This window comes from Podarcis gaigeae (assembly GCF_964106915.1).
Source record: "Podarcis gaigeae genome assembly, chromosome: 9".
NCBI lineage: Eukaryota > Metazoa > Chordata > Lepidosauria > Squamata > Lacertidae > Podarcis > Podarcis gaigeae.
The window spans coordinates 80,127,204-80,151,792 of record NC_139685.1 but is presented as its reverse complement, the minus strand read 5'-3'; the positions used below and the strand labels follow the sequence as shown (position 1 = coordinate 80,151,792).

The window sequence follows — 24,589 nt, the reverse complement described above, 5'->3', positions numbered from 1 at the left end:
GGGAACGGAAACCCACAAGCACCTGAAACGGAGCCCCATGAAATTGGGGGTGGAAAAAGCAGGAAGAGGCGGAAGTGGCCGCAGCTGCCAGACTCAAAGAGAGAGAACTCCCAACTGTGGCAGTGCCCAGCTGGGGGGCAGCAAGCGGCTCCCTAAAACGGGGCAGCTGCGTCGGCTGCTCTTTCAGCACAAGGCTGGCAAGACTCACGCTTATGGGTCCCAAAGGGGGAGCGGTGTCTGTCGAGCCAGAGGGGTCCAAAGCAAACCAGGGGTTAGCAGGACGGGGTGGGAACCCTCCAGCTGGGGGCAGTTGCCCCCGAGCAAAATACTTCTACTCAAGATGACCCACAAGGGAGAGCAAAGGGGCCCAGCACCCTCCTCAGGACCCAGCTTCGTGGCAGGTGCTGCAAGTGAGCCCAGGAAGCTGCCTTAGGCAAAATCTGAGCATCTCACTTGGTCTTGTTTGACTAGCAGCAGGTTTTGGGCACGGAGTCTCTGCCAAGTCTACCTGGAGATGCCAAGGGATGAACCAGCAACCTGCGGTCCTTGCCCCGTGGCACAGGAGTTGGGGCAACGGACGAGGAGGACATGGGAAACGGGTTCAGTCCCGCCCCCCCCCCGCTGCCTTTGGCCTTGAAGCTGCTCACCATGAGCTGCCCTACCTTGCAGGGGGGTTGTGAGACATGTGGCACCTTGAGCTCCTTGGATTACATGGCGGGATGATATACGTTGGAAGCCAGCCTTAGAGGCAAGGGCAAGGAGAGGGGGAGGCAGATCTGGGAGAGGAAGTAGCGAGGGGGGCAGAGTAGAGGAAGGGCAGAACCTCAGACCAGAGAGAGCTCCAAGCACCAGACCTTGAAGCTGATGGGTCAAAGCAGGAGGAGGAGGGTCAGTGTGGGGAGCAGAGGAGAGGCCAGGATTGGGGAAGCAGAGAGAGATCTTGGGGGAAGCGGCAAGGAGAGCCCCAGACCATGTTCAGCATGTGGGGAGAAGGGAGTTGAGGAGGGAGGCTTGCCGAAGCATACGGAAACCCGGCCATGGTCTCTCCCATAGCTGTCAACTTTCAGATTTGAAAATAAGGGATCAGCAGCTTCAAAAATAAGGGATCAACAGCCTCACCTGTCCCGGGGACAGACTACGGGATATCTAACAATCTGAGAGAGCAGCAGAAAGCAGCGGGGAATGGCGCTGGAATAAGGGAATATCCTGCAAAAAAGGGAAGGTTGACAGCTATGGTCTCTCCAGGAGACCATGGAGACGAGGGTGTGCGTGGGCCTCCACTGATGGGGAGGAGCCCAGAGAGAGGGGAAAGGTGGGCCAGGGGGGGGCAGGGTTGGCCTCACACCCCCAGCCGCTCGTGCTCCCTTTCTGGCAAAGCCCTGAACTCATCTGGCTCAGATTCTGGCAGAATGAGCAGCCCTCTCTCACGAGTGCGCCTCTTACGAAAGGAACCGGCCGGCTTTTAATGAGTTTATTGTGAACAGTGTAAAAACCACGTGGCAGGCACAAATCCCTGAACACACTGAGCAGGAGCAAAAGGGCAGGGGGAGAACGCTCCTGCCTTCTGGGCCCCACAAATGAGGGGGCACCCCAAGGCCACCCACCAGCAACACCAGCCCCACACCCTCAGGTAGGGGGACCCACACACAGACAACTTCCTGCCCTCCCCATTCTCACCAGGACCTAGTGCACGGGGTTCAGGGAGGGGCAGGGCTCAAAGGAACCGAAGCAGAAGAGGACTTCAGCCCCACAGAGGCAGTAGAGTTGGGGGGGGGCCTGAAGAGGCAGCTGCCTGCCCTACTGCAGGTGCATCATTCCACACACGGTGGGGGCAGATACCTGCTTTGGAGAAGGGAGGGCTCCCAAGAGCAACAGGAGGGCAGAGACCCCCCCCAACCGCCCCAGTCCTCGGCCTCAGTTTCCCTGATCTGCATCTGGTCTCATCAGAAGCCAGAGGGAGGACAGAGGGAGATCAAATGGCCGGGGGCAGACTTGGAGAAGGCAGAGGCCACAGCCCACCCAGCAGTCCCACGTGCCTGGGGGGCTCCCACAGGCAACTGCGCTTGTGTCCACCACCACCAGTCCCCCCCCCCGACCCGCAGGAAGGGTGCATCTGACAGGCCTGTCCCCACATCTTCAGCATCTTCAGCCGCAAGGGGCCCAGCTGGGCTGTTGGCTTGCAAGCACAGCAACTTCTCCGCCGAGGTGTTTCACTGAGGGAGGTGGCCGAGGCGGCAGAGCCAGGAGGAGCTCAGGAAGGCGGGGGGCCCAGAGGAGTCTCCCTGGAGGAAGAGGAGCCGGGAGAGGGGTTGCTGCTTCCTGGAGTGACGCTGCTCCCACCAGCACCCCTCTTCGCTCTCGCAAGTCCCAGACCTGCCCCTCCTGTCCCCCCACCCCTCTCCTGCAGCCCCTCCATCCATCAGGGCATCCTGCCCACCCATGTTGCCAGCTCCCTTTCTGCACCCCTCCTTCCGTGCCCAAAGCCCCGCAGAGGGAGAGGGGCCCTGGGGGAGAGGCAGCAGGAAGGCCTCAACATCCACCCGGCTCCCTTATGGCAGCCTGAAACGGCCGCCTGCTCTTCATGCCCGCAACAGGCACATGCCCACCATGCCTACCGCTTGGGAGGCGCTGCCTGCTGCTGCCTGGTGCTTCCGGGTGCCTTGGCAAGGGGAGGAGTGGCGTGCACCGGGTGCTTCAGCTGCAGGACGAGGTGGCAGCCTCTGACTTCCACGCCCTGGGAGGGAAACACAGAGGCCCCTTTATGGCCGCAGCTGGGGGGCAGGAGAAAGCAATGCCCCTCCCCGTTAAGGAAGGGGGGAACCTCCTCACCTGCAACGCCACATAGGCTTCCTCGGCCGCTTCCCGGCAGGTGTAGTTGACGAAGGCGCAGAACCTTCGGGGGAGGCAGCGGATGGAGTCAATGGGCCCAAACCTGCGGCCCAAGGAGAGTCGGTGTCAGCCAAGCCGGCCGGACGCCAAGCGAGGGAGGAGTTGGGGCTTTCGGAAGCAAGGCTCCCTTCCCGGTTTGGGTCAGCTGAGGCCCCGGGGAGCCAGGGGAGGGCGGAAGGAGGGGCATACTCACGGCTGGAAGTAGCACAGCAGGACCTCCTGGGTGATGGCGGGCGTCAGGTTCCCCACCCACACAGGAAACCTCTCCCTGGGAGAAGAGCACACCCATCACCCACAGCCGCCGGGGGGGGCCAGGGGTCACTCAGCCCCCCGGCTTGCCCTGCTCCCTCCATCCCGACCCACAGCTCGCTTGGAGCTCGCAAATCCAAGGCTTCTGCCCCACCCAAGCCCATCGGGGGCAACTCCCTTCAGAGCCCCCAGGCTCCTCCCCACCTGCTCACTGGCCCATGTGGCAATGGACATGGCAGCCAGGAGTAGGCAAGGCAAACGCCGCCCAGGCAGGGGGCAGCCGTTACCCAGCCCCTGCCCCCCTTCTTGGGCAGCCTGAGCAAGTGGCCAAGGCTGGAGCAGGGATGGGAACTCCTTCCAGCTCATGTCAGGGTTGGCATTTTTGAAGGACAGAAAGTACTGGTTTAAAGTGTCAAGGTCTTTTCTATTCTATTTGATTCAAGAAGGTTCTGGAACTTTCTCTGTGTGATACAAGCTGGAAGTTTCCATTCTGCCAGGAAGCAAGCAGACGGTTGCTGATGTTTGGGGTTCGGCCTTCAGAGAAACGGAGTTAAGCTTCTCTCTTTCTCCCAAGGTCACACTTCCTAGAATAACAGCCCAGTATTATAGCCTGGGTTTCACCTTCTCTTTCCTTCTTGGTTCTCTCTACTTTCTTTCCTGCGTGGTGATCTGTTCAGAATGCTAAGTTTAAGTTAAGGTTTTTGCTGCAACTATCCCAACCCAGAAGAGTTGGATTCGTGAACTGTTATGCTCATTTGCCTTTACCAAATAATACTGGATGAAGCTGACTGAGTCTGGTCTATTTTGGGAACCCTGCATTAATAAAAGTAATAGTAATAATAATAATTTATACCCCGCCCATCTGGCTGGGTTTCCCCAGCCACTCTGGGCGGCTCTCAGCAGAATTAATAATAATAATAATAATAATAATAATAATAATAATAATAATAATAAAGCAGACATGTTTTCCTTTGTTCCTGAGCTATGCTGAATAAAATGCTGTTCATTTTGCTTGACATCTCTCTGCCCGCCTCTTCTGCTCTGAGGTGATTTACACTCTCTGCTGACAGAGCGTGCACGAGTCTCTAAACGTATCTAAGGCTCGTCTCGCTGACTGATTGTTCCACGGGAGACCGGTGATCGTCCGGAGCCAGCTGGAGGGCCTGCCTGATTCCCCGTCTCCCCGGCAGCATCCCAACAGGGTACAGATGTTCCGGGGAAAGCAGCGTGCCCTCGGGTTCGGTGAAAGCCCAGTCTCGCCTCACAGCCACAGCCCTGAGACCTCCCCCCCCCATGGCCTTACCTGACTGGGGCCTGCGCAGCTAATGGCAGCAGCCCTTTGCCCTGAGAGCTGGTGATGGTGAGAGGTGCCAGGTGCCCTCTGGCCTGGGAGATGCTTCTGACGGGATGCCCACCTGGCTGCTCACCTTGCCAAGAAGGAAGTGGGAGGAGAGGAGGGGGGAGGAAGAGAGGAGGAGGAGGGAGCAATGCATTAGGACCAGCAGGCTCAACGCCCCACCCTTCACGCGCCGGGTGCTGCCAGCCCATGGGCTGCTTGTGATCCCTGCCCCTGGCGGCTCCCCACAACCGCTGCCGGGTTTCAATCATGTGTGGACTAAAGGAGCTGCCCCACTGAGAGCCCTCTTACCAGCGGGGGGCAAGGAGGATTCTCTGGCACGGACGTTACACTCGGGAGGGTACTGGCCAAAACCGTTTTCCTGTCCAAAGAAAAATATTGTTTGCTTTATTTGCAAGCTACAGTGTTTGTTTTTTAAAAATGTGGCTTTACTAAAGATTTCTTAGTTTACAAAAATGCATTTGTTGTCTCTTTTTTTCAAGTTGTATTTTCTACAGATCGGTTTCATTTGTTGTGAGGCATCAGCGTTACACATGCTACCTACCATGTTTTAATACTTTGAGGATTAACAAAACTGAAATACTTTATTGTCACTTGTACAACTTGTATACAGTGAGATTACACCAGGACCCCCCACTCAGCTCTCTTAGTCTTAATTCCCCTCGTTTACTGACGCGCACCCACCAAACCCAAAAGTCAGTTGCCCTGTTGTTATCTTTTCACTCAGAAGCCTAACAACCCACGGATAGAAGCTGTTCTTTACCCTGTTGGCGCAACTAATCCAGCCTCTATATCTTCTGCCCGAGGGCAGGAGATCAAGAAAGTGCCGGCCAGGGTGTGAATCATCCCTGAGAATTTTCCTCACTCTCCTGAGGCAACCTTCTTCCGCTATTTCATCCAGCGGATTCACGAGACAGCCCATGATATCTTGTGCCGTATTCGCCACCCTCTGTAGGCACTTCCTATCAGTTGATGTCAAACCAGCGTCCCACACCGTGATGCAGTATGAAAGGACACTTTCTATTGTCGACCGGTAGAAGATGATCATCAGATGTTGACTGACATTGTTCTTCCGCAAGACTCTGAGGAGATGGAGTCTCTGTTGGGCTTTCTTAACCACCTGGGTTGTATTGATTTTCCAAGTAAGGTCTTCACTGAGATAAACTCCTGGGAATTTAAAGGAAGAGACTCTCTCCACACAGCCCTCCCCGATGTACAGCGGGGCTAGTTCTCCTCTCTTCCTCCGAAAGTCCAACACCATCTCCTTTGTCTTGCTGATATTAAGGTGCAAGTTGTTCCCTAGGCACCATGTAGATAAAATCATAGCATTGGCAGAGCTGGAAGGGACCCTGAGTCATCTCATTCAATCCCCTCCAACGTAGGAATCTCTAGCTGAGATTCCTCCAAGAAAGGAGAGTCCACAACTTCCGAGGGAGACCCTTCCACTGTCAAACAGCTCTTACCCTCAGAAAGTTCTTCCTGGTACCAAGAAATCTCCAGTGTCGCAATGGGGCCCGCGCCAGTAGCAGAACATGCCTAGCCCTGCTCTCCACCCCACTGAGATCCCCTTCTCTCTCAGGTGGCGTCCTTCGCCCAATCCCCACAGGTGCCCTGACCTGTGCAAACTATCCCTGCAGAGCTGCCCTCCTGGATCCTGGCGGCCCCAAGCCAGGCTGCAGCTCTGTGCACCCTCTCCTGAAGGGCACGGAGGCCTTGGCCTCCAGCTCAGCTCACCAGCAGAAGCTGAACCCGGCACTTCTCCAGCTGGACGGCAGCGTCTCCACGGAAGCCGTCAAAGTGCAGGAGCTCCTCAAAGGTCCTCACGGCCTCTGCGTAACGCTGGTGGGAGGGAAGAAGAACAGTCGCTATCCAGTCTCACCGGGGAGGCCACCCGCCCAGCCTTGCCCCACCCGTTTCACCCCTACCTTGAGGCCCATGAGGGCCTTGCCCTTGCGGAAGAGGCCTTTGGGCCAGCCGGGGTGCAGGCTGAGGGCCACCTGGGCGTCGCGCAGAGCCTCTGCGTAGCACCGCAGCCTCTCGTAGCAGAAGGAGCGGTTCCCAAAGAACCTGGCGGAAGGGGAGGGAGAGGGTGAACTCGTGGGCATCCCAGGAAGCCAAACACTGGAGAAAAGGAAGTCTAAGCAGCACAGAAACTACAGAACTGGCTCCCGCAGGAGGCAGGGAAAGCCCCCAACTTGGGTCGCTTTAACAAGACAAAAGGTTGGAGGAGAGCGATCGAGGGCCAGCGGCAACGACAGCTAGGCTCCTCCTCCGCAGGCGGAGGCTGCAATGCCTCTGAAAATCAGCTGCTGGAAACCGAAGGAAGGAAGAGTCGCTCTTGGGTGTGAATCCTGCTTCCAGCAGGCATCTGGATGGCCGTGGGCTAGAAGAAACAGTGGTGTGATCCTTATTCAGGCTCTGCTCACTGTTCCATCTGTCTCAATCCGCCATAGCTCTCTAGGGATTCAGAGAAGGGCCTTCCACAAGCCCTGCTTTGAGATGCCGCAGTTTGAACCCGGAACCTTCTGAACCTACCACGGAGCTACAGCCTTACCTGGAGTCACGTAGTGGGCACTCCCAGGGCTCGGGGGCAGCTTTCTTCTCAGCCAGCTTAATGGTCCTGGGGAGACTCCAGGGAAGTGGTTTTCCAGATCCTGCACCTGATCCTGCCAGATCCCCAGAGGCTCCTCCCCAGACACCCCCCTCCCGCTGTACAGAAGGGCAGAAGACTCTGGCACAGCTCCCCCCGCCCTGGGGCTCACCTGTATTCCCGCGGGTTGAGCTTGACGGCTTCTGTGAACAGGAGCACGGCTTCCTGGTAGCCCCCCTGCTTGGCAGCCTGGTTGCCGCAATCTTTAAGGGTCATGCAAGAAGCAAGAAGAAAAGGACATGACAGGAATGGAAGGGAGCTTGCTGAGGACCCGGGTCCAAGGCTTTGCCCTCTGAAGGCTAAGCGCTCCCACTCAGCACCTCTGAAAAGGGAGGCGGGGGCAGACTGCCAGCACTCCCAGGCAAACACACACCTGCCAGCACCATGCTCTGCTCCACAGGAGTCATCTGGAGCCCAGACTTCGGAACCTGGAAGAAGCAGCAAGGAATGGGGTCTGAGCTCCTGTAATTCTCCTCGAGAGGAAGACTGTGATCAGCGGCCAAAAAACCAAGGCCATGATTCCCCCACCTGCCCTGAATCTTCTACAGAACCAGAATTCTAATCAGTAGTGCCCACGAGTGACAGGATTCCTAATTTGCACAGCTTAGGGGATAGAGAGCAGTGGGCAGTGTACAAATTAAGTTAGACCAGATCTAATAATAAATAATAATAATTTCTTTAATTATACTACCCCACCCTTCCCGGTTTAAAAACCGGGCTCAGGGTGGCTAACAACCAATTTAAAACACTTAGTTGTATGAAAACATGAACAGCAATAAAATTCAAAGTTAAGAAATCAATTTAGGGGAAATACATCTAATAAGCATTAGATAATCACCAGGCCTAGCTGGCTGAATTGGTCCTACTTGGGCCAGCGAGGGAAATAGAAGATCAGGCTGAATTCAAACTAAAGGCCAGGTGGAATAGCTCTGTTTTACAGGCCCAACGGAAAGAGGTTTAATCCTGCAGGGCCCTGGTCTCATGGGACAGAGCATTCCACCAGGTTGGAGCCATCACTGAGAAGGCCCTGGCCCTGATGGAGGATAGTCTGACTTCCTTAGGGCCTAGGACCTCTAAACTATGGTTATTCATGGACCTTAGGGTCCTCTGCGGGGCAGACCAGGAGAGGCGGTCCCGTAAATATGAGGGCCCTAAGCCACAAAGGGCTTTAAAGGTCAAGACCAGCACCTTGAACCTGACCCTGCACTCTTCCGGGAGCTAGTGCAATTAATCGACCCAAGTAAGCCAAGTCCATGAGCTTCAATGGAGCAAGCTTCTGCTGCTCCAGAGGGTGGGACCCAAACCAATGGATTCAAGTGACAATAAAGGAGACCCCAACCAAATGTTGGAAATAACTGCATTGCAGGGGTTTGGCCGAGATGACCCACAGAAGGTGGTGGACTCTCTTTTGCTTGAGTTTTTCAAACTACAGTTAGATGGTCACCTGTCAGGGATTTTTCAGTTGAGTTTCTGGCACTGCGGGGGTTGGTCTAGATGGCCCTTGGGGATCAAGTCTATGATTCTATGAAAAGCAACCACTCTCAAACCTGTCCTCACCTGCTTCTGCTCTTTCACCTCTGGCTCCTTTCTGTCCGGCTGGGCTGCCTTCTCCTTTCTCGGCAGCGGCAGTGGGGGGGGCTTGGAGCCCACCTTGAGATGAGCTTTCGATACGAAAGTGCTGGTCAGGTCAAGCTCCTCCTGCGGTCGAGAGACAGGAAAGAGCAACTCTTGGCCACGTCCTGAATCTCTCAAACACCTTCCCTAAAAAAGAGCACTTCCCCAAAGAGAAGCCAGGTCACAAGTCCCTCCTCCCCGCACCAAACAGGACCCACATGGAAAGGCTGCTTCCTGTTCCATGGGGCAGGGATGGGCAGAGCCACAAATGAAAGCAGCCTCTCTCGGCCCCTGACCCTCCATACGCAGCCTGCGTCAAGCCAAGGCAAAGAACAGGGAGGTGACCAGGAATCGGCAGAACGCCTTCCCATCAGATGTCAAGGAAAACAGCTGAAGGCAGCCCTGTATTTTAACATTTGGTGTTTCATTGTGTTTTAATTATTTTGTTGGGAGCCGCTCAGAGTGGCCAGAGCAACCCCCTCAAATGGGCAGCCTATAAATAATAAAATTGTTGTTGTTATGAGAAGACAAGTTCTGCCCGGCTTCTTCTTTCCAAAGAACGTAGAAAGAAAATAGCTGCTGTTAGAGGTTGGGCCATACTGGGACCACTGCACACAAGGGAAGAAATATTATTCCAGCCCCACAATACACACTTCTTTCTCACAGGGAATTTCCCCCTAAATTGCCGGTCCTGGTGCGCAACTAACAAGAAGCGCAGACAAGCCCCAGCTGTGCTGAAGAGAACTTCAGGGACGGCACCAGGTTGCCTGCCCAGCGTGAGGGGCTGGGTTGTTCTGCCAGACCCACAGGCTCCCTCTTCCCCTCCGCCCCCCTTGCTGAGCCTGTCTCCCTCCCAGAGGGCGTGGTGTATGGGTCCCACTTGCCTCCGTTTCCTCCTCTGTGCTCCTGCTGGGACTCCTGCCCGGGGAAGCCATGTTCTCACTGAGGTCCTGGGTGGAGCTCTCCTCGGAATTGGGCCGGGCCAGTCTCAAGGCACTCGGAATGGCAGCCAGGCAGACAGAACCTTGCACACCGCTGCTGCTGTTCAAATACTCATCCTGCACAAGGAGAGACACAGCCTGTGAGGGCAGCAGGGAGCCACCTGCCTCCGGGGCAAAACCAAGGGGTTTTCTGCAGCAGGCCCACCTCTGCCCAGGCCAACCCTTTGGACTTTGGAGCTCTGTGCTAAAGACAAGGCCCTCGCTTGCCAATGAGCTTCACTAACTGTGGCCCATTTTGCCAGCCTGGAAGCAGCAGGAAGGTTCAAGGTGAGGAGAAGGGTCTCTTCCTGAGCCCTCATTGCAGTTTGCCTGCAGGGAGGTTGTGCGATGCTGCAAATCCACTTTCACTGAGCAACCTGAACCTGCCGGCAAGCAACACAGCAACGCTCTGAAAGGGCTGTGCACCCCCTGGGGCAGATGGGCAAACGTGCAGACTCCCCCAGTGGCCACTCACTGCCTCAGCTATGCTCTTGGCCATCAGCTCCTGGTCCCGCTTCTCCTGCTTCTTCCGGTCCTTCTGCCTCTGGAAAGAGAAAGCAGCACACGCAATGGGGCCAACGGACGGACCCTGAGGCACAAGGACAGCCTCTCCCCCAGCGGAGCCCCCCCCCCAAGCGGATCACACAGAAGCAAGCACCTTCTTCTTCATCCTCTTCTTCTCAGCCTTCTTCTTGATGCGCTCCTCTTCGGCAACCAACTCTGCAGCATTCCTCGCCGCTTCCTGAGAAAGACCAGGACAGTGAGACCTTTCAGCATAGTCAAGCAGGAGCGCACAGACACACATCGCTGTCCTACCTGTCCCAGCATGCGCTGAGGCTCCCCACAAAAAGGCAGGGCAGAATTCAAGCACGGGCTTCATGGAAGCAGCCCTGTTTAGGGAAGTTTTCAGTGTTTAATACTGTATTGTGTTTTAATATTTGGTTGGGAGCCACCCAAAGTGGCTGGGGAAACCAAGCCAGATAGGAAGGGTATGAATAATAATAATAATAATAATAATAATAATAATAATAATAATAATATTTTCAGGAAGTGCTGTCTGGTCTGGCAGGCAGCAAAGATGGAAAGGACAGCAAAGGAAAGGGGATGGAACCCCCCCAATTCCTTTCAGAGAAGTAAGTCGGCAGCTAAGGGTGAAATCCAGAGAATGAGGCAAGAGCCATGGGGTTGCAGGAAGTCAAGGGAAGAACCAGCTGCCCCGAAGCAGGCAAGGCTGGAGGAGAGTGAACAGGGCCTGGCTGCATGCCTCACCTCAGCTGTGAGGTGCTGCTTCTGGGGCAGAGAAATGCCCAGCAGAGGGCTGTCTTTATTGCTGCTTGCTGGCAGGGCAAAGGCAGGCGGCTTGCAAAGGAAGGATTTCTTAAAGCCACAGAATGTGGCCGGGCTGGCATTCTGGGCCCTCTCTTCCTCCAGTTCCTCCTCGTCGCTCCCCCAGTCATCGTCACTGTAGTCATCATTGGCGCAAAACCAGCAAGGCCTGTTGTCCACGTCTGAAGAGAGACCACACAGTGAGCGTGAGCTCTTTTGGAGAGCAGGCACGGGGGAACGGACCCTGGCCGTGGCCTGGGGGAAATGCCCAGCAGAGACAGGAGAGGGGCACCGTTGCCGAGAAAGAAGCAGGCAGGGCAGGCCCTTGTCCAGCCTAGAGCGGCAAGAGCTAGCCCTGACTTGGTCTCTGCTCTTATGGCCAGGTCTGAAGCCAGGACTTCCGAAATAGGCTTCGCCTTTGGCTCTGGTGAGCTTCTGGGACAAAATGCGGCAGCTGTGGGGCAGTCCCCAAGCACCTGTCTCAGCAGAGCAGAGCCATCCTGATGCAGAAACATAGAGCCACAGAGCAAAGCCTGTGGGGTCAGACCAATGGGCTCTCTAGTCCAGCATCCCACTCTCAGGGGGGCCAACCAGATGCCCCAAGGGGGAGCACACCAGCAGGAACCTGAGCGCAACACTTGTGATTCCCAGAAACTGGTGCTCAGGGGCATAGAGCTTCCATGGGCAACCCTGTGCCCCCTCCGTTCATTAAACCCACCCATGGTTTGCAAGGGGTGTTTGTCATTTGCTTTGATGCGCTCCCTTGACAGTACCTTCAGGACTCAGCAACTCACACCATTTGCCTCTCCACCCCCACACCCCCCCCGTGCAATATCTGTGTGTACAGTGGTGCCCCGCAAGACAAACGCCTCGCAAGACGAAAAACCCGCTAGACGAAAGGGTTTTCCGTTTTGGGGGCGCTTCGCAAAACGAATTTCCCTATGGGCTTGCTTCGCAAGAAGAAAGCCCATAGGGAAATCTCCGGGGACCTCTTTTAAATGCTAGCGGTGGGGAGCAAAGCCTTTTCCCCCCCCCCTCCGGCCTTCAGAAGAGGTCCAGGAAGGCCGGCGTGGGACGAAAGGCTTTGCTCCCCACCGCCAGCATTTTAAAAGCAGTCTGGGATAGCAGGGAAGCGCTTCCCGCTATCCTGGATGGCTTTTGAAGGCAGGCGGGGGGAGCAAAGACTTTTGCCCCCCGCCCGCCTTCAGAAGAGGTCCTGGACCTCTTCTGAAGGGGGGCGGGGGGCGAAAGTCTTTGCTCCCCCCCGGCCTGCCTTCCCGGGGGCTTTAAAATCGCCCCAGAATGTCCCGGGGCGATTTAAAAGCCCCCGGACGGCTTTTGAAGGCAGTTTCTCCGCTCTCCCGGGAAGGCAGGCAGGGGGGAGCAAAGACTTTCGCCCCCCGCCGGCCTTCAGAAGAGGTCGGGGGACAGACTGTCCCTGGACCTGGTCTGAAGGCGGTTTCCATAAGAACGCATTAATTGATTTTTAATGCATTCCTATGGGAAACCGTGCTTCGCAAGACGAAAAACTCGCAAGACGAAAAGACTTGCGGAACGAATTAATTTCATCTTGCGAGGCACCACTGTATATCCTAGAATCTGAGAACTGCAGAGTTGGGTCCCAAGGGTCATCTAGCCCAACCCCCTGCAGTGCTAGAACCCCTGTATGCACATCTAGGGGTACTGTTTACAGGGGGTTGGGAGAGGTTGTTGCTGTTATTGCTCTTATTGTTGCATCTTTGGTTTCGGATCTTATGATCTATGTGTAAATTGTTTCCATTTAATAATGTGCTTTTTGATGTGTTTTATTTATTGTTTGCGACTTTTGTTACGCTTGTGATTGTGTAAACCTTGTCATGTTCTAAGCCACTTTGAGCATGGTATCAACTGGCTTGTGCATCGGCGGAAACAGGCCCAGTAGACCCCATCATTCTGCCCAGACACTGAGGTCCAGCGCCAAGGGCCTTCTGGCGGTTCCCTCACTGCGAGAAGTCAAGTTACAGGGAACCAGGCAGAGGGCCTTCTCGGTAGTGGCACCCGCCCTGTGGAACGCCCTCCCAGCAGATGTCAAAGAGATAAACAACTACCTGACATTTAGAAGACACCTGAAGGCAGCCCTCTTTAGGGAAGCTTTTAATGACTGATGTTTTAATGTATTTTTAATCTTTTGTTGGAAACTGCCCAGAGTGGCTGGGGAAACCCAGCCAGATGGGCGAGGTAGAAATAATAAATTACCACCACCACTACTACTACTACTACTACTCATGAGAAAAGAAGACTCCCTGGAAAAGACCCTGATGTTGGGGAAGATGGAGGGCACAAGGAGAAGGGGACGGCAGAGGACGAGATGGTTGGACAGAGGACGAGATGGTTGGACAGTGTTCTCAAAGTGACCAGCATGAGTTTGACCAAACTGCGGGAGGCAGTGGAAGACAGGAGGGCCTGGCGTGCTCTGGTCCAGGGGGGCACAAAGAGGGGGACACGACTAAACAACTAAACAACTACTACTACAACAACAACTACTACTGTCTGGAAGCCAAGCAGAGGGCGACTGGGTGCCCCCCTCCCACCGGCGCTGGGAAGCCCCCTGCCCCCCAGGACTGATGCAACCACGCAGCCCCAGGAGGCTCCTTGGAAAGGGCAGGGTAGAAGTAGCTATTATTATTAGTGTTCAACTATGGAAAAGCGGCATACAGATAAAATGCTGCTGTTGCTGCTACACGTTTGCATGTGCGCGCCCCCCCCGCCCCGCCCCAGCAGGCCCAGTGCACCTGCGCCCAGGAGGGGGCATCTCCCCCCCCCGCCTCACCTGCGCAAATCAGTCCCGCCTCCGCGTTGGCTTCGTGGAGGATGAAGGGCATGTGATCCGCCATCACGTGCTGGGGGGAGAAGGGGGGCGTGAGCGGGGCGGGGCGGGGGGCTCCTCTCCCTCCCCCTCCCTCCCTCCCCCCCCCCCCGCTTCCCGCCCCCGCACCTGCCAGCCCCGCTCGAGGGGGTCCCGGGCGTCTCCCGGAGCCGGACCTGCGGGAAGGGGAAAGTCAGAGCCCGGCCCGCCCCGCGCCGTCCCCTCCCGCCCGCCTCCCACCAGCCTCCCTCGGGCAGCCCGGACGCGCGTGAGGCATCTCGCCGCACCTCCCGCCCGCCGCCCGCTTCCGCCCGGAAACGGAAGGCGCGCCCGGAGGAAGTGACGCCTTTCCTCCGGAAACGGAGAGGCGGGCGCCATCTTGGTCGAGGGAAAGTCACCCGGGGCGCCATCTTGGCTGAGGGCAAGCTCACCCGGCTCTTATTTTCCTTGCTCGGAGGCGGAAGCGGAAAGGAAAGCGAGAGGCTCCGTTAGAGAAATTCTAGTTTCTCCTAAATATATTGTTCCGGAAATCACGGGGGGGGGGGGGGACATCTTTAAAGTTAAATGTTACAAATATTATGCCTGAGTGTATCCTTCCAACTGGACAGCTCAGGGAAGTCACCTAGCTTTAAAAATAATATAAAATCATCTCCTTTCCCAGTTTCCTCCATTCCTAAGCTATTTTCCCCTTAAAAAGGACTCCAGGAAGTGCCCAGAGGGGACAATTGCTGGGCTCATTGTTAGCCGAAGGAAGCCAAATCTCCTCCCCTGACTCGCCTCAGGCTCCAGACAGGCAAAGGAACTTCTGTTGTACTTTTGGGTGGTGGGACTTAAGACATATTTGCCTATGCTCATCTTATACCTGAGTCTTGCCCTGCCATGTCTGCTTAGGCTAATCTTGTACCAAGGACTTGTCTGGACATGTTTGCCAAGGTTAACCCCTCCCCTTTTGTGACATGTCAGTGATGTAGCAATGATGTAGCTGTGATGTTGTATGAACTGTTGTTACAGGAAAAATCCGAGGGCTCCCTTGGACAAAACAAAGACACCAACCAGGATAACTTGGAGCAAAACAGCAGCCTGTAGGCTTGGCCTTTATTGAACTGTTGCAACAGGGTATCCCCTCACTTGCAGGAGAGAGGAAAGACCCAGAAGAATAGTGTGCAAGGTCTTATAAAAACTTTTGAAATTCCCCTCCTCTAGGTCTAGCCCACCCCCAGAAACATCATGCATACATTACAGAAAGGAGGAGTTGAGGGAGGAGTTGTGGTGGTAACATCATGCATACATTACAGAAAGGAGGGGTTGAGGGAGGAGTTGGTGCTAACCCGAGTGTCTTGTCACCTGGCTGGTTCCTCCCTTCCCCCCTCCCCCTGAGTCACTTCCAGGAGACAAAGGGGAGTTTGCAGTTTCCTGCCCCCAGAGGGAAGATCTGATCATTGTCCTTTGTTTCAGTCCATACTGAATCCACTCCCATATGCAAGTTCTTTGTGATCTTGATTGTCTTCTGTCTGGGATCATCAGGGTTGGCATGGGCAGGGCTCCTGTGGATATGCTGAGATGGTGAAGGGATTATGGCTGACCAGGACTAAGTCACCCCCCTTTGTTAGTTCTTGTCATATGGAGTAAAATAAAAAATGGAACAGTGCAAATTCGGTTGATTTTCTATGAATTTATAACAGAAATGTGGCGTATGTAGTGTGTGTGTGAAGTTTATACAAACAGAATGATTGGGGTGGGGGGGTTCCTGCTACACTGTATTCTGGGATGTGGTGGGAAAGTTTTAAAAGTCTTTGTCACACCAACCTCGGGGTTCAAATTTGCTCTTGGAACCTATTGCGCAATAAACTTTGGTCTACAGCTATTTGCTCCGGTTGGTGGCTTGAATCATTCCGAGCTGAGTGACTGAGCAGCCTCACACCTAGATTTTTCCATAACATAAATCATACGTTCATAAATTTACAAGACAAACATATACATAAGTATATAAACCACGTGTCGGAAATATTCCAGGAGAGCAATCCTGAAGCCATTTTAAATTCCTTCCAGTAGCACCTTAAAGACCAACTAAGTTAGTTCTTGGTATGAGCTTTCGTGTGCATGCACACTTCTTCAGATACCAGTAACCTGAAATATTCTCCCCATTGTCTCTTTGCTCACAACTCCTGTCTTTAGGGTGTATCTGTGTATGAATAGGGTGAGCCTGTGACCTGGGGTCAGGAACTAAGTACAGTGGTACCTTGGGTTAAGAACTTAATTCGTTCCGGAGGTCTGTTCTTAACCTGAAACTGTTCTTAACCTGAAGCACCACTTTAGCTAATGGGGCCTCCTGCGGCTGCTGCGCCGCCGGAGCACGATTTCTGTTCTCATCCTGAAGCAAAGTTCTTAACCCGAGGTCCTATTTCTGGGTTAGCGGAGTCTGTAACCTGAAGTGTATGTAACCCTAGGTACCACTGTGTTTAGCATCTCAAAAGGAAAGGCCAGAATGCCCAGATTACCATTACCAAGTATCCTGACTGACAGGTTTTCTGCTGTAGACAGCCCCCTGTGATGTATGTCTGCTGAGGACCACCTCCTTCTGTGATGTATGTATGATGTTTTGGGGGGTGGTCTGGGCTAAACAAAAAGAAGGTAAAAGGTAAAGGACCCCTGACAGTTAAGTCCAGTCACAGATGACTCTGGGGTTGCGGTGCTTTACTGGTGTAATAAAAAAATTAAGGTCTTATATATATAATAAACATTCATAAATGTACCAACGAAGCACGTACATAGATATGTGGACCACATGTCTGGAGCAGCACAGGAAGACCGTCCTGAAACCATTTTGACTCCCAAAACGACCAAATGTTTTCTCTGCAAGGAGGGAGGGGGTGAAGAATTGGGAAATCACCATCTCAAAGGAATGGGCAGACTGCCAGGAAAGGCCATCAGATAAGCCATTATCAGATAACCTGGCAGACAGGAAAAACATCAGCATTCACATTTCTGTTGTAGACCACCTTTTCTGTGATATAGGTATGATGTTTGGGGGGGGGCTTGGGTTACACCCCTTCTGTGATGTATGTATTATGTATGGAGGGGTGGTCTGGAGCTCCAGGGCAGGGAATTTAAAATTTCTATATAAGGGCAGGCACACCTTTGTTCTGGGTCCTTCTCCTTTCCTGCATGTGAGGGGAGCACCCTGTTGCAACAACTTTAATAAAGAACAGGATTACTAGCTGCTTTGCTTCAAGGTATTCTCTGGTTGGGCTCTGTTATTTTCTCCTACCAATAGGGAACCCACTTAAGGACTCTATAGGGGTTCTTGGATACCCCATAAGGGAAGAAGGGCAGATTTTGTTTACAACACTGGCCGAGGGAGCCGGCGTTTGTCCGCAGACACCTTCCGGGTCATGTGGCCAGCATGACTAAGCTGCTTCTGGCGAACCAGAGCAGCGCACAGAAACGCCGTTTACCTTCCCGCTGGAGCAGTACCTATTTATCTACTTGCACTTTGACGTGCTTTCGAACTGGGCTCAGTGGTTTACACCACAGCACTACCTGAGTCCCATTGGTCTTGAGCTACAGGGTGGCAGTTTCAAAAGTCTATATAAGAGCTTGCACACCAATGTTCTGGGTTCCTCCTCCCTCCCTGCGTGGGGTGAGCGGGGGGGGGGCACTGTTGCAACAGTTCTTTGCCCTACATACCTTTGACATTGCCTCCCCTGTAGCTCAAGACCACCCCACAAAACTGTTGGAGATAAGCAGTGTCCAGTGCACAGCGGAATGATGAAAAGTACGTGCCAACATGCTCTATATTACTTTATTTACACTTCAAAACTGGTAATTTACAGAAAAACATCTTCCCTCTGCCGGAGCAGAGAAAGGCATCCTCTCTCCTCTAAAGCACGGAGAGAATCACACTGAACTGCAAAGAACAGTGAAAAACAGGAAACCAGTGTACGTCACATCCAGTCTCCTTTCCCGTGAGAAAACCCAACAGCATTTGACTGTGGAATGTAAACATTGTCTTGTGACAAGCACTTCGCTGCTCAGTGAAGGAAGCAGAAACCAACATCCTCCCCCTTTCTGTGAACATCACTGGGCAGCGTGTTCGTACAATATTAGTACAAACCCAACTTCTGCACATAGATACAGTGTTGATCCCTTGATACAATCTTGGACAATACATCAGCAGGAATTTCATTACCTGGCATATAGGACACCGTTACGAGTCCCTTTTGAATACGTTCCCTAGCATGTTGCAACTTTAATTGCAAGTGCTTCGTGCTTTGCTTACAACCTTCAGAATTCAGCAAAGCCAAACATGCTTTGTTGTCCTGGTAAACCTGGATTGGACATTTGACAGGAATTTTCATGTCTTTGCACAATTGTAACAACCATTCACAATCCTTAAGTGAATAAGACAGTGCATTCAGTTCAGCTTCACAAGTACTTAAACTAACTGTTGTTTGCTTCTTGCATGACCAATCAAATAGACCCTGATTGTACTTATAGCAAACTCCAGACGTACTTTTCCTGTCTGTAGTGTCACTTCCAAAACTTGCATCTGCAAATATCTCAAGACCACCAGACTTCTGATTGTTAAATCTCAGTCTGTAATGCATAGTGCCTTTCAAATACCGCGCTATGCGTTTCAGAGCTTTCCAATCCTTAACAGTAGGATTGTTGACTTGTCTGCTTAGCAAATTACAGCTAACAGCAATGTCAGGTCTTGAACATCTGGCAATGAAGTTTAGCTTGCCTAGCACACTTCTGTACAGTGTAGTGTCAGAAAATGCTTCTTCAGTGTCATCTACCTGATAACCTGTTATCATCGGTGTGTCCACAGGGTTAGCATCCATCAGGTTTAGTTTGCTTAACACATCAGCAATTTTCCGTGACTGGTGTACTAGAATGTTACCATCTTGATCTCTCTCTATTTCCAGAGATAGGTAGTTGTTTACCTCACCAAGATCTTTCATGTCAAAGTGCTCTTTCAGTTGAGCTAGGGCGTTATTGTACATTGTGACATCCTTCCAAAAGAATAAAAGATCATCAACATAAAACAAACAATACAGTTTCTTTTGCCCCTCCTCTTTGACAAATACACATGGATCAGCTTTCCCTTGCTTAAAACCTAGAGAAAACAATACTTCAGTGAGTTTTGTGTGCCAACACCGTGCACTTTGTTTGAGACCATAAAGGGACTTCTTCAGAGCACAAACAAATCCCTGTTTTACCTGTACGCCATCAGGTGGAAGCATATAAAGTGATTCATCTAGAGATCCGTACAGAAAAGCTGTATTCACATCATGGTGACTAATGTGTAGATTTTCTTCTGCAGCTAGCTTGAGCATAAGCCTAATGCTCTCATACCTCACGGTGGGTGAGTAGGTCTCGTGATAGTCTTCACCTGGTACCTGTGCAAAACCTCTGGCTACCAGTCTGGCTTTGTGTCTGACTATCTTGCCATTTTGATCTGTCTTCGCTTTGAAGACCCATTTGCTTCCAAGCAGTTTCATTCCTGGAACTACTGGAACAAGGTCCCATGTTTTGTTCCTTTCCAAGGAATCAAGCTCAGCCTTCATGGCATTTAACCATGGCTCAGCTTCCTTTGAATCCAAATCCTGGATTTCTTGGAAACTTGAAGGTTCAAACACCTTCTTGGAGCTTTTAACAGCTGTTACTGCTATCTTAGCAAACTCATCAGCAAATCTCTTTGGAGGTCTGCCTTTTGTCGCTCTCTGTGACCTACGAATTAGCCTTAAGTCTTCAATACTCTCCTCTTCCTTCTTAGGAGAAAAGTGACCTATTGTGAACAATGGTTCCTCTAATTCTTGATCAGAGCTTTCAGAGGGTCGCATAGAGGCTTTCGCACTCTTGAAATCCTCTGAATCACCCGATTCAGTTTCAGACTCATAATCAGAACCTTCATCAGTGGGTGTGGGTTGTTGCGGTTGCTTTTGACTATCCTCAGTTTCATCACTGTCATCAGGATAACATTGGAAAATTCCCACATTCTCCCCCCACTTGGCATTGTACTCAACACTTCTTGTGAGCTTAATTGCCTTAGAGTCAGTCATCATTATTCTGTAAGACCCTTTCTGATAACCTAGAAAGATACCATGCAATCCACGCTTGTCTAACTTGGAGCTTTGTGGTGAGTGAACCCACATGTCAGAACCAAAAATTTTCATGTGTTTGATGTATGGCTTCTTGCCAAACATCTTCTCATAGGGGGTACAACCAATCGCTGAAGATAACCTGCGATTATAACTGTAAGTGAAACATGAGAGAGCTTCGGCCCAATAACTCTCTGGAAGATTGGCATCATGCAGCAAGGTTTTTAACCCTTGAAGCAATGTCTGATTTGCTCGTTCCGCAAGTCCATTCTGCCATGGCGAGCGAGGACTAGACAAATCGTGTTGAATTCCTTTCTCAGTCAGAAAAGCTTCAAACTGCTGAGAAGTGAATTCTCCCCCGCGATCACTGAAAAGAGTCTTTACCTTCTTACCATGCACATTTCCCAACCAAGCACATAATTCCTTGAACCTTGGAAAAGCCTCTGATTTCTGCTTGAGATTGTACACATAAATATACCTGGAAAATGCATCAATGAGAACCATGAAGTACCTGTTTCCACCCAAAGAGGGCGCTAGTGGTCCAACCAAATCAGCATGAACAACCTGGTATGGTTCTGTAGCTTGCCTACTAGACACCTTACCTTTCGCAGCCATTTTTACCTTGTTTGCTGCGCATGCCTTGCACTTCATGTGGTACCTGCAGGGTTTAATAGTCATACCTTCAACCAAGGCAGGCATTTTAGATACTGCCTCAAAATGCAAATGCCCAAATTTTCGATGAAAATCGTGAATACATTCTGCATGCAAACTTTTGTTAGAACCTGCAATGCAACAAGTGTCATCCTGCACAACATCATCAAAATACAAAACATACAAACGATCAACATATTCAGCATGCAATACATAATCATTTTTCTTTGTGATGATGCACCTTTTGTTCTTAAAGGAAACGTCAATTTTCCGCTCATTCAGCTGTCCAACGCTGAGCAGATTATGCTTGGCATCTGGCACATAAAGCACATCCTGTATCGATAAGTCCAAACTGTGAAGAACAACAGTTCCGTAGCCTTTACTGGGAATTGTGTGGTCATCCGCCTGGTGAATCGCACCTTCCTGCGGTGTAAAAGACACGAACAGTCGCTTATCGTTGCACATGTGATGCGTTGCAGCCGAATCAACAACGAAGAAAGATCTAGACGTCTTCTGGACCTCTGCAACCTTTGGAGTGAAGCGTGAGACCATTGCCTTGTGCTGCGTTGTCCTGGACACTGGACCTTTGCCTCGGCCTTTTCCACGCGATGAGCTTTCGCTGCGCTGCTCTGTCTTGGCCCTGGGATATCTGCATTCCCTCTTCATATGGCCTAGACGTCCACACGTGTAGCATTTCACTGCCTTCAAAGCTTTGGCGCCATCTGGTGGTTCCACTGCACTATGGGATGACGTCTGTGAAGTCTCCCCCTTGTTGATGCAGCTAGCACCCCGGCGATCCGCTTCATTCAATATCACGGCAGTAACATAGTCCACTGTTAGCTGAGCAGTTGGCTGTACAGCAATCTGAGTCGCAACAGACTCCCAACCTGAACCCAAAGATTGTAGTATCATAAAGGAATACACTTCCTCTGGAAAGTTGAGTCCTCTCTGTTGCAGCTCATGTCTCAGATTCTGCATCTCCATCAGATGTATACGCACATCTCCACCTTCAGCAAGAGCCATATTATGCAGCTTGTTAAAGTAAAACATTGTGGACCCAGCTTCTGTCCTCAAGTGAGCCTCTCTCAAAGCGTCCCAAATTTCTCTGGCTGAGGTCTTATCACGCAACAGACAGAGCTCTTCTGGGGATACTATCAACGTAAGAGTTCCCCTTGCCTTGGAATCCATTGCTTTCCATTCATCTGTAACTGGAGCTGGGGGGGTCTCTGTAATAACTTTAAACAGACCCTCTTTCCGCAGAATAGCCTCTGCATAGAGAACCCAGTCCGCATAGTTCTTCCTATTGAGCTTAGGAATCCCACAAGCATCCTGAAGGGCCATCATGACTTTGGCATTAGCCTTTAGCGTCATCTTCGCTGCTTTAAATCAGGCTGCTTTATACATGCTGCGTCTGTGTACAGCTGCTTCAATCCAAAAGCAAATTCAAAAACAGCCTCTGACTGTGAACCTGTGCCTTTCTGCTTAACTGCTTTGCTTATCTGCAGCTGCTTCAAACCGCATTCCAAAGGCAAGTTCAAAAGTGAAAGTTCTCTCTGCTGTCTTAAATTCATGCTGCGACACTGCTGCAGCTGCTTTACTTTCGATTTCCCCCAGCATAGGAAAAATTTATCCTTCTAGCCTTTTGCCTGTGCCACGGCAAAACCGGCTATAAAAGTTCAAAGTCCAGCCATAAAGCCATTAATTAGAAGCTGGCAGGCTGCCCGGAGCTGTAGCACATACCTCATCAAATCATCTTGACGCGCAGAGATATCGTCCGATCCGGCCCTCTGCATTCCGATCCTTTGCCGGCACTCCAATTCTTTGCTCCTTTGTTCCTTTGCCAGGAGCCCGACTTCTGGAGTCCATTCTCAAAACACTGCGTTTTTCTGGGCCCATAACCAAATGTTGGAGATAAGCAGTGTCCAGTGCACAGCGGAATGATGAAAAGTACGTGCCAACATGCTCTATATTACTTTATTTACACTTCAAAACTGGTAATTTACAGAAAAACATCTTCCCTCTGCCGGAGCAGAGAAAGGCATCCTCTCTCCTCTAAAGCACGGAGAGAATCACACTGAACTGCAAAGAACAGTGAAAAACAGGAAACCAGTGTACGTCACATCCAGTCTCCTTTCCCGTGAGAAAACCCAACAGCATTTGACTGTGGAATGTAAACATTGTCTTGTGACAAGCACTTCGCTGCTCAGTGAAGGAAGCAGAAACCAACAAAAACATCATCATACATCACAGAAAGAGGTGGTCCCCAGCAGAAATTTGAGTGTGTAGCTTCTCTCCTGTCTGCCAGGATACCTGATAATGCCTTACTTGACTGCATTTTCTGGGTAGCCTGGCCATTCCTTGGAGATGATGGTCAATACTTAGTTCCTAAATCTCTTACGCATAGTGTGAGTGTGTTCAGCTTAACAGATACCTGCCAGACTGTATTTGCAGAGAGGTGCAAGCCCCTACAGGCCAAAGACAATTGGAAAGCTTTTCCCATTTCCTTCCTCCTTGCAGAGAAATATTTGAGGTCAATTTGGGAGAGTCAAAATGGCTTTAGGATTGCTCTCCTGTACTGTTTCAGACACTATAATTATGTATGTGTGTGTAATGGTTATATGGGGTTGCTCGTGCGTAAGTTGCCGCCACTCCTGGCTAGGTAGCCTGGTTAAACCTTTCCTGACTGGACAGCCCTTCACTTCGTGGCTGTTCAGTCACTAGCAGAATCCGTCAGTGGGCGTTTCTTGAACTTCTTCCAGCAAAGACGTTCTTTGACGCCAAGTCTATGCTTACTTTCCCTGCGCAGAAGTCTTCTGCGCAGGGTGGGTGTGGGTAGCGGAGGACCTGTGCTCTCCCCGCTGGTCTCCGGCGAAGAGTCCTGGAGCCCCCTCTCCGATTCCCCCATCCGCCCCCCCTTATCCCTGGTGTTACGCTGATTTCCTTCCCCAGCCGATGAGTTCCCTCTCTCCCTGCTTGGCCCTTCTCCGGCATCGCTTGGGAGCCTTGCCTCCACTTCTGGCTCCGATGTCAGTCCCTGACATCCACCTCCCCCCCCAGGACCCCCTCCACCCCCGGCCCGACCTTTTGACCCAACCTTGTCCCTTTCCTCGGCCGACGATGCGGGGAATCCCCGGAAGGAGCTGTCGCCATCCTCTGAGGATTCAAACTCCGCTTCCCACCCGCTCCGATCTCTTCCCGCGGGGTGGCCCTCCCAGTCCGATTCCTCTTCCTCTGACGCCTCTCCTCCCTCCTCTTCGGAGGCAGGAAAACCCACAAAATCCTCTTCATCATCTGTGGTTCCAAATTGCTCCTCCCAGAATCTCGCTAGTGGTTTAGGTTTATCTGGGAACAGGCTGTGGAACTCCTCCACAAGATACCCATAATTGATAGCCTCCGCGGGAACCCACGTGTTTTCTGACTCGGGTTCTCCCTCCCAAGCTACCAAGTACTCCACCTGGCGCCCTCGCCACCTTGAATCGAGTATTTCCGTGGCTTGGTTGTGGTGTTCCCTCTCCTCTACCTGCGGGTGTGTGGTGACTTCTCCCTCTCGCCCCGGGAATTCCTGCCCCTCCCTGTACAGTGAGAGTAGGGACCTATGGAACACCGGGTGTATTTTCATGCTGTCAGGCAACTTGAGCTTGAATGCCACGGGGTTCACCTGCTGTGTTACCTCAAAAGGTCCCAGCCGCCTTGGCCGCAACTTCTTACACCCTCCCTTAAAAGGTAACCCTTGGGTTGACAACCACACCCGGTCTCCCACCCGTATGGTCTCCCCTTCCCGACGGTGCTTGTCTGCCTGCCTCTTGTAAATTTCCTTGGCCTGTTCCAAGTTCATCTTAAGTTGCTGGTGCAAGGCCTCCATTTATTCCACAAACTGCTCTGCCGCAGGTACGCTCCCCCCTTCCTCCCCCTCCCCGGGAAGGC

General features: G+C 52.1%; 1 protein-coding gene across 1 annotated transcript; it reads right to left on the bottom strand.

Moving 5' to 3' along the window:
- Positions 1 to 1,457: 1,457 nt before the first annotated feature.
- Positions 1,458 to 14,230, bottom strand: TTC31 (tetratricopeptide repeat domain 31). The gene is made up of 17 exons (XM_083757144.1): positions 14,151 to 14,230; positions 13,875 to 13,944; positions 11,009 to 11,247; positions 10,398 to 10,481; positions 10,215 to 10,283; positions 9,644 to 9,817; positions 8,703 to 8,843; positions 7,519 to 7,573; positions 7,258 to 7,348; positions 6,421 to 6,562; positions 6,230 to 6,334; positions 4,787 to 4,856; positions 4,442 to 4,565; positions 3,083 to 3,157; positions 2,830 to 2,932; positions 2,616 to 2,734; positions 1,458 to 2,282 (listed from the first exon to the last, which is right to left on the bottom strand). The coding sequence occupies exons 2-17, from the start codon at positions 13,936 to 13,938 to the stop codon at positions 2,252 to 2,254; spliced, it is 1,686 nt and encodes a 561-aa protein (XP_083613270.1). The 5' UTR covers positions 13,939 to 13,944; positions 14,151 to 14,230; the 3' UTR covers positions 1,458 to 2,251.
- Positions 14,231 to 24,589: the final 10,359 nt, after the last annotated feature.

Excerpts from the sequence above, each read along its gene's own strand:
- TTC31 (XM_083757144.1), bottom strand. The coding sequence starts at position 13,938 with ATGGCGGATCACATGCCCTTCATCCTCCACGAAGCCAACGCGGAGGCG. Across the intron at positions 6,335-6,420 it reads AGGCCCTCATGGGCCTCAAG|CGTTACGCAGAGGCCGTGAG; the intron begins GTAGGGGTGAAA and ends CCCTCCCACCAG. Across the intron at positions 2,735-2,829 it reads AAGCCTATGTGGCGTTGCAG|GGCGTGGAAGTCAGAGGCTG; the intron begins GTGAGGAGGTTC and ends TTTCCCTCCCAG.